General features: G+C 39.9%; 1 protein-coding gene across 1 annotated transcript in view; it reads right to left on the bottom strand.

Annotated features, from left to right (window-relative positions):
• rxfp1 (relaxin family peptide receptor 1) overlaps positions 1–10205 on the bottom strand; it is a 71932-nt gene that overhangs the window by 21892 nt on the left and 39835 nt on the right. Inside the window, exon 3 of the mRNA XM_028416464.1 lies at positions 4904–4987. Within this exon, the coding sequence (XP_028272265.1) occupies positions 4904–4987 (84 nt within the window). The remainder of the gene's footprint in view (positions 1–4903; positions 4988–10205) is intronic.

Below are 10205 nucleotides of genomic sequence, written 5' to 3'. Positions count from 1 at the left end.
AAGCAAGGTGTTTCCATCCAAATGAGGTGGTTCATTAACACGTCCTCTGGTGGCACCAACGTTCCCATTAGGTGCCATTAAACCACCACAGAAGCAAAAAGCTAAAGCAAATTAATGTGAGTCAAGCTGAAAAATAATGTAAAATATGATGAAAATAAGATGTTTGTTTCATGCTTTTGTTTTGCTTTTAATTGATGTTCACCATATATACACTCTATATATATATATATATATAACTTTTCCGTCATGTTTCCCTTTATTCCATCCATCCACCTGGGAAGCAACTTAAGGAGTGAAGCCCAGGCGTCCTTCTCCAAAACCTCTGCCTCTAACTTATCTGGGGGGATCCTGAGGCATCCCCAAGCCAGCTTAGAGATGTAATCCCTCCATTCAGTCCACTGCATCCTAACCAGATGCCTGAACCACCTCTGGACATGGAGGAAATAACTGGGATCCTCAATCTTTCCACATAAAAAAAGGTGTACAGAATATTTTACATTTACATTAAATTGCATTGCTCCGTTAATGCTTTTGTGAATCAGCATCTCTTGTCAGAAAGAATGACGGTGCATAGAAAGAATCGTTGTTCTGCTGGAAAGCTCTGGCTTTGTATGGAGATCTTTACACTGACACTGGGATTTAGAATTGGTTAGTTACACTATTACACATGAGCCAAGCTCAATAATGGAAATGATTGTTATTAATACTGATCAAATGGGTAATAGTTGAATATAATAACAGATTGCAAACCAACAACAACACAAAAACAAACAGGAGATGTTAAATATACTGGAGCCTTTCACACAGCCTGTTGACAAGGCAGGATTGTGGAGCCTCATGTCAATCTGTGTGAAGGGTTCGGGCAGCAGCAAAGGGTAGTCCCAGTGCTGAACTGACATCTGTGTGAAAGAGAGCGAGCCAGCGCAGCATCATGCCGGTAATATAAATGATCTGTATTTATGTTGTGGCTGCTTAAAGGTACAACATAACATTTACCCTTTCACGCACACACAGTACAACCCCTGGGAGCGACTGGGATAAATGTCCTGCCCAGGGACAGCATACAGCCAGGGCAAAGGACCCAACCGCCGCCAACCTCACGGTTAGCGGACAACCGCTCCACCACCTGAGCCACAGCCACCTCAGGACGCCATGACTAAAATATTAACATGGATCAATTATAATTTTGTAACAGTAAACAGCATGAACAAGTGAGAAATGGCAGCAGAACTATGAAGAATGGATTGAACTAACATCAGCCTCAGTGTCATGGCGTCCTTAAAATGAAAGAGGAGCTCAGCAGTCGTCATTTCGCTCCCATCGCTCCCACAGGTCGATATTAGGACACATCTGCTCTATAATTTCTTAAAAAGAGCTGATAGATAAAAGGTCTTTAATGCATTATATTTATGACGCCTTTATCTCTGGTTTGCTGGAGTATTTTTATCCCCACACTGAATAACAACTTATAACATCAAAACATGCAGCAGCACAAACAGTGGTTGTAGTGTCTGTGGATTGAGTGGTCGCCTGCCGAGCATGCTAATGGAAGGCACTGGAAGACACTGACATGTTTGCCATTTTAGAATCTCATACTATACACTGCTCAACAGGGAGGAAACTCATTTGCATTAAGCAAATATCACTTCGCTGTCATGCACATCTAATGATTACTTAACTATAATGTGGAGTTCACATTAAAATACATTCAATGCCTCTGCTTGCATGACTTGTCCTTGGACATAAATATTAAAGGTAAGCAGTTGTGCTTGGAGCCTTATTTGCTTTTAATAGATTAGAAATGTCCTGCCACCACTGACAACAGCTGGAAAAGTCTGATAAAGTAATATAATTTTAGTAATATAAATAATTTAAATTTGTTGGCAGTGATGTTACTACAACCATCCTCCCTTTTATCAAAGTAAAAAAAACAGCTGAGTTTTTGGAAATATAGTGTTTGGAGTATTTTTATAGTATAAGATTACAGAGTGATGGTAGCTTTCTCTACCACATCCAGGAGTGAAAAACACACTGATAAGAAGCAGGAACAACAAAAAAGCCATTTAATCTCATGGTTATAAACTGAAAATATGATCTCCTCCTGTTAAATCTTCCCTGTTCTGGGGTTCTAACTTGGAACAGATGGCAAATTAAAGGCATAATCATGTAAGCAATTAACAAATGTGACAAGCTAATGAAGGTAATGACTCCCAGCCTTCAAAATAAAATGCATAATGCACCTGACTGGAGCTTTAACTAAAAGATAATTGATGTTACAGATATGTAACTGGATATGAGGGATATGTTTAGCCTTCTGAACAAGCTGAGATCAAACCTGATAGGTTCAAACTGGTTTGTGTACATGCAAAAAAAAAATAAAATAAAATAATAATAATAATAATAATAGAAGAATATCTGATGAACTATGTCAGCCCAGCCTCCATGTCAAAGGCCGACCTGCACTCCGCACTTCCATCAGTGAGCTTTGGCCTCCTGGCTCCCTGTTCACCACCAAGTTCACATCTTCCCTTAATTCCTCCGAACTCGTTGACAGGTCCTGATGATTGCAGTGTTAGAGTTTCTTCTACTGCTGTTCCTCCCTTGTGCTTTCCCCCTCTCCTCCTGTCTCCACCCTCTCCACCTGGTTGAATGTACTCATCTGAAGTCCATCTACTTAAGAAGCCCAGTCTCACAGCCAGTTCTCACCAGTTTGTTCCATCTGTCTTTGTCGTGACTAAGCTTCTGAGCAACCAAGACTTTTTGATTCTAGACATTTCTTGCTGCTTTTTATCAGTGTTCTCCAGACCCTCCTACCCATGTCTGGGTAGGAGGGTCTGGAGATTCTTCTAATATTTTTCCCTTAAAAACTCAGAACTACATTTTGTTTTTACTAATAAGATAAGATAAGATAAGATAAGATAAGATAAAACTTTATTAATCCCGAAGGAAATTCTTGTGCCAGAGGTATCAAGTTACATTAAATGCAGTTAAGTACAGAGTATAAGAGTATAAGTGTCACTATAATCCAAAATAAGAGTACAGTACGCAGTATGAGCACAATATATGATACATGGATACAATATGGAGATGTAAGGTGCTAAGTAAACATAAATATAGACCAGTGGAGGGAATGACAGTGATGCCTGACATGATTATCTAGCGCTTCTCCCTACAGAAAGGGGTGGAGTTATACAGTCTGATGGCCACTGGCAGGAAGGACCTCCTGTGGCGTTCTGTGCTGCTCCTCGGTAGTCTCAGTCTACCGCTGAATGTGCTCCTGTAGGACAGCAGTGTGTCGTGCAGGGGGTGAGACGTGTTGTTACGAATACTGAGGAGTTTCCTCAGTATCCTCCTAATAACAACTCACAAACAGCCTGTCACAATTTATATTTTCTGTAGTTGGTATCTGTAGTCATGATGTTTAATTAAATTCTGAAGGAAGGATGTGCAAGCTTCATCCACCGTCCAGGGATTCCTCCTCAGCTCCTCGCCGTCTTCTTAATTCCACCTTGTAATTAAACTGTCTAAATCGCCCTCCTGGGTTCAGTCTGTTGATTTCCTTGACTTATAACGTGCAGACCAGAAACCCTCCACATGAGCTACAGTTTTAGAGGCATACTTGAGGACAGAATGTTTGCCAAAGTTTATTATGTATCCCAACTAGTGACAGGTGCCATGATAATCCGATAATTTGTATTTTACTTTACCTCTCCTCTCAGGGGTCATACTGTTATGACTGGACTGAACTTGTTACAGTTCTTTGAAGACTTTTTGTTGCTCCTCCAAGCAGCTTCATCTGAAGCTAAAAGAAACTGCAAATGTCTTCAAAGAACTCCTGTTGCATTGCTTCAAACTCTTGGATAAAAAACGATGGAGACCCTTCATCGACATGTGTTTGAAATGCAAATTTTCACTTTCAAAATGTTTAATATTTCTTTGGTGGGATTAACAAATATTTACTAGAAAGTACATTTCTACTACTGTTGTATGTGTTTGTATGTAGAAAGCTTCATGAATAGTTGAATCTCTCTGTCTGCACTTACAGCTTCTTTTCACTTTGCTCATGTTCTGTTACGTTTGAATGTCACTATAGATACTTCTGAAGGTAAAAAAGAGGAGAAAGTACAAGGCTCCCTGAGTCTCAAGGTGCAATGATAAAAGCTTTTAAGGCTTCACAACACATTTGTGTTTTTCCCTTTTATCTTGGTTATACAGTTGCTGCTGTTAGCGGCTTAACCATTGTAACTTGAATATACAAGAAAAAACTAAGATTGTGATCACACAACATGTGAGGCTAAAATCTAAACTTTGAATCCTTTGCTATGATCACAAATTCACTTCTGGATTTACACTTGTGTGTTAACACATAGACTTGAAGCTATGGCCCAGCAGGAACGTGCTCTATTAAAAATTAAACTAAACGTCACGACTATAGATAGAGATGTTGAGCATAGGCATGTAGTTATTCTGGTTTTAATGCAAAAAAATGTCCTTCTATATTTCAAAGATATATCTGAAATTTACTGCAGCCTGACTAAAGGCTAACACATTTGCAGAATTGCATTTTTATGGACATTTTCTATTTGTAATTTGAGCACAGAGGGACTAGAGATAAACACAGTTGCTGCAGGGAATGTGATGGCTACTTGCTATCTGTTTGTTGCTGATATCACTGGGAGAGATATCTATAATCAAAGTTGTTGTAATCTATTAACCTCCTGCAGTGTGGTGTCCAACAGAACGGAACCAAATGAGCCTGAATGCTTCATTCATTAAAGCAGATGTCCTAATTGCTCTGAAATGGATATAGTTAAGCTGACCATCAACATATCAATACAATATAACATAACCCTCACTATGGCAGCCATAGGTGGAGACAAAAACAGTGTGTGTGAGTACTTACAGCATATGTTGGACCTGGTCCCTGTGTTATGGCTCGGCATTCCAAAATACTTGTCAAAAAGATGGGGCCATCCATTATTATCTCCTGTAACACAATCAAAGACAGACAAATATTATAGCTCACTGCTCACCTCCCAAAAAGAAGCATTTTATAACTTAGAATTGAGACATTTGCCTCCCTTCTATGTTTTTTATAACAACACATCTTGCCTATATATGACTGTTGATGACATTAGTGTCATTCTTGATGACTTATTATGGCCACAGGTGTTAAATAAACATCAGCTGTAAAAGAACCTAATGATCACTGAACCCACTCAGCTGATCTTTGTATTGTGCTCACACAATGAGCTGTCAAATAATTTCTGACCAGGTGTAACTGCAGCATGAAAATAAAGGCTGACAACCTTCTTCAATTATTTATCAGCCCCCCCCCCCTTTCTTTTTTTTAGCCACTGAGAAGCCAAACCAGGGCAGAGTGTGTGTGTGTGTGTGTTTGTGTGCTCCCATCACAATTAGTGCTGCACGGGGTATCATTTGCTGAGTAACGTGAAACAGTTAAACACTTTAGGCTGCCGCTTGGAGGAACATCATCTCTGTCCTCTGCTGTCACAACCTGCTCGAAAGCAGCAGGGCATCTGCTACAAACAAATTGTAAAAATAATGGTGCTGATCACAGGCTTAAGTGATTCCGACAGCTGTGTCAGATCTTAAGCGGAAAAAAAGTTCAAACAAGCAAACAAGGACACGCAGCCAACAGACAGACTCACGCCTGCAAAATGAATGACTAAAAAGCTGCATGGGGAGAGCTGCTAAGAAAATGACAAGCTCATTTAAACTGACAGGTTGAAATGAGAGCTCCCTACAGAGACAGGCCACAAATAAGCATTGGGTTTTATTGGCAACACACTGATTGTTTATTAATAGCTGCACAAAATACAGGACGGTTCATTCTCATGATGTTTTGATGCACCGACTTTGACCAAGTTTGGCCTATAAAGAAAAAATAAATAAAAAAGAATTTTATCTTTGTCTGGCAGACTCCACAAATCCAGATACTAGAGAAGGATTCTGAAAAGTGTTTTTACCAACTGTCCTCCCTATTTTCTCTAAACCACAGTGCACTCTCCAACATGCGACTTCAGCCAGAAAGTAATCCTTCCCTCATGTGCTGCTGTTCTTCTTTTTTTTTACTGTAGGAAATCCATGACCTAACATGTATCATACATATAACAACATGAATCCACTTTATGTGTAATAATGTGTGTAAACACACACAAAAAAAGATGAAGATTCACTTGAATGACATCAAAACCACAACTGTTCGAAGGAAAACAAGCTGCACAGGAAGAGGTAAAGCAAATACATGAAGTCATTTCAAAATAAAACATGAAACAATTAAGTTGAAAACAAAAAGATGTCAATAATTACAGCCCCCCTGTGTCCCCACGAAATCAATGAAAACCTGTGAATGTATTCTTTGTACGCCCCGTGTTATTGTAAAGATATATATCGAGTTTATTGCTCTGTCAGTCACTTTCAGCACTAACAGTGGGAAAAAAAGAACTAATGAATCATCTGAACATTGCAATCAGCTAAAATTAACTCCAGTGTGGCCATATTGATCTGAAGGTACAGACTCCGAACGATCTGCATGCCAATTGTGACCACAAGCCACATTTGGTGATGCTGTTTTACAATAGACGGCAGCTGGAATTCAGATCGATCAGGTATGAGTGCTCTCTGTGCATTTAAAATCACTTTTGTTTGACTGGCCATGCCTTTGTCTGCATGAACAAAGCACATGTTGTATTTCATAATGACTAAGAGAGTGACAAAGTCCTCTTCCACTTGTGAGTGCAGCACAGTCCTTTACAATAGATGCTTGTTATCATCAGGAGTCCGAATTCAAACAATGGGTTGTTTTTTATGTCGTCTGAGTCTGCTGTTGTGTTGCTATATTTTATTCCTGCAACTTCTATAAAATCTTCTTGTGGTATTATTAGTGGTAGTATTTATCCATCCATCATCTGAACCTGCTTTGTCCTGCAGTGCGGGATCTTTAGAATGTGGAGAACAGCCGGAGAATACCCACACAGGCACAGGGAGAACGTGCACAGCAAGGCCCCAGTCAGAATCGAACCACTGCACCACCGTGCCGCCCCATAGGATCCCTCCCTGTGATTAAATGCCATGGCCTGCATTTGTAAGAAGTAAATAGTTCTGCTTCTTTGAAATTTCCTGACATGTAAATTGGATGTTGGCTCTCTTCCAAACGGGGCTCCATCCATGCTGAATATCTTCTTGGAAAGTCTATCGAAAATGCAGCCAAAACACTATCTAAGCTTTTTTAATCATTTGCTCTATGGACCCATGAGGAATACAAGAAATGAGTCAAGCTGTCCTTTCTGTGTTAAGGCCATTTCCAGGTGAATTTGTTTTTAACAGAGACATCTGTGCAGAATTAACAATTAAACATAGCTGGAGGAACGGCTGTGATGTTTGTGCCATTGTACTGTTTGTATCTGCTGTTCTACAAACACACACATAAATGTGCTTGTTTATGCCACAAGGCCTGTAGGGAAAAGGGGCGGCAAGTGATGGTAAAAGCCTATTTCTGATTACAAGGCGACATCCACAGGGACAGCATGAGATCATGTCCGTGCATGTATTGCTGGCTTTACTGAACTTTATGGACACACAAGCAGTAAACCATGCAATCCAGCCCTGCAGCTGTGCTGGCTCCAGAATCAGAAATAATTTATTAATCCCAGTGGGGAAAATGCTTTTGTCAGTGATGATTACAAGTATCCTTCCCCCATAGAAATGTATTCCCATAGGGTAAATATTATTAACTCTGATCCACCATTTCAGGAAGCATTACCATTATGGTGGACTTCATCAGCAATAGGTTTCTTGAAGAAGAGGGCTTGTAGAGCCTAATGTGAAGGTTTAGCAGCACCTGACTCCTACCAACGCCTGGTTAACCGAAAATGGGAAAAAGATGGAGCATGATTGTATGACTGAAGCACAAATGTTCAGGTAGACAGGTGATGACGGTCACTTATCACTCCAAGGGGTCAGGCCTTTATTATGCTATAATTTAAGCTTGTTTGCATGAATGAGGAATTTATCACAAGAGAACATGTTTTAGTCTTGGCTGCAGGCCTTTTCAGGGTTTAGTTTAGTTTGCACCCCTCGTTTGTTTTGTATGGACCCTTCCCTCTTACGTCGGCATGGTGGCGACGACGACCGCCGCCACTGTCTTTCACCCGCTGACTGGCTGGACCACGCATGTCGTCAGGACCGATGTGACCAATCAGCGGGAGGATTTAAAGAAGACGCCGGCCTTCCTTCGAGTTATCCCATGCACCTTGTTGTTTTTGTTACTGGTAAACGTCTGTTTTGTTCATTGATTTGTTTTACTCTTACATTACCTTGCTAAACCAGAACCATCTGGTTAATCATTTGCGTCCCCCTACCCTAGGAGCGCTGGGACGTAACAGGAAGGCATGATACTGAATATTTGAAAGCCAATGTCACATTTGATAAAGGGTTAGGGGTTAGATAAAGGTCATGATTTGTCTTATAACAAACAAATTCATAACATTTTGTAAGAAAAAATGTTCCAAGTCCCACCGTCATCATCACATAAAGCTGCTACAGAATAATATATTCAAGAACTGAAATATTGCCTTTATGTTTATTTTTGTTGTTGTTTGTTCATTAAGATTTTCAATAAAATCTCCTGTGGGCTGGGTACGTATGGCACCTAATTGTAATTTTTTGTTTAATTCCTAGTTTTATGATTCCAATATCTGCTGATAGTGATGTCTAGATATTGGGTATGTACATATATTGTGTACTTTAACATTGCAGTCTATTAGAACTGGCCCATGGTTTTAGCCAGCCTCTAGTGGCCATTCAAGGAACTGCAGTTAGCTTTTATAGTTGTTTCATCATTTTGTCCTCAGTTTAGGTTTCAGGGCTGGACATTCATTTTGCTACTCAGCTTCTAAGTTTAATGGAAATCAGATTGTTATCTTTGAACCCATGTTAGTATTCATTGCAGAAACATGCTACTAATATGTAGCAGTGCTAAACAGTTTGCCGAGGTTTGTGATCAAAGCCTCGGCAGTGAGAGTGCTGGGCCAGTGAAACCTTACCCTCCCTCTGCCATTTACATTTATGTTTAGCATCTTACAATTCAGTGGTCTAGCAGCACTTCAAAGGAGGTGGGAGGTTTCGCACTCATTCACCGCAGTTTTTGGTGTGAAATGCAAATCTCACAAAGCGCTTTTGCTGTGACTCCATCAGCCATGATAAAAGCGGCCATGATAAAAGGAGAGTGCTCCTGGCAATAATTGATAAGCTTACCATAAATGTGAGTGTGATTGGACAGAAGAAACACACACACACACATTTTAAACAATGAGGAAAGTAAGACATATCCAGGACATGCTCAAGTTAATCATACTGAAGGGGCAGAATTGAAAACCTCATTGTCAGATACAGGTACATTCAGAAAGTCTGTCCAAATGCACCATATTGGAGACAATCCATCTTTATATCCTGCTGTGGTTGCTGTTTCTGAGAAGTTTCCTCTCTCACCATTAGAGACCACAGTACACTATGGCTCAGTGGATAATGCAGTAATTGTGATTTGTTTTGCCGTATGCTGTTATATTTTCAATTACAGTGCTAAGACAGCGTTCTGTTTACCACATGAAATCAATAATTACTCACTGCACCGATGAGGGAAGCAGATGAACAGACTGTGGCAGGTACATGAGCGTTTCCCCCCTCTCTCTGTAGTCATCATCACATTAACACTGTCACAAAATTAAACCAATTAACACGACATGGAGTCTTGTGTCAACATGAATACAGAACAGCTGAAGCCAGAAATAAGTCTAATTTTAAAAGTGGTAATTAAAATTTAAACTAAGTGGCACTTTCAAAGGGAGATATTAAAGCGCCCATTCTTTGAGAGAAAAGTTTTCTTTCTCCACTTTATAGCATGTAATTATCTGTAAGTACCATAAAATAAGAGTTCACCCACCCACTGATACACACAAAAATCTAATTAAGCTTTGTAAAAAAAAAAGAAACAAAAAAGTGTTCGAATGATGTGGAGTCCATAGTCCAGAGTGTGATAATCACACACTGAATGCCTCTTGAATCAAAGTTGTGACCCAATGTTGGGATCCAATGTGAGACCTTACAGGTCTCTCGCGTCCTCATCTACTTTTCATTTGATGCTGCAAAGTGTGTGTGTGTGCTTTTTGGCACTTTCTCATAAA

This window comes from Parambassis ranga, chromosome 10 (assembly GCF_900634625.1).
Source record: "Parambassis ranga chromosome 10, fParRan2.1, whole genome shotgun sequence".
In the NCBI taxonomy this organism is placed as follows: domain Eukaryota; kingdom Metazoa; phylum Chordata; class Actinopteri; family Ambassidae; genus Parambassis; species Parambassis ranga.
Note: the sequence above shows the minus strand (reverse complement) of the source record. Positions and strands in the feature narration are given on the sequence as shown.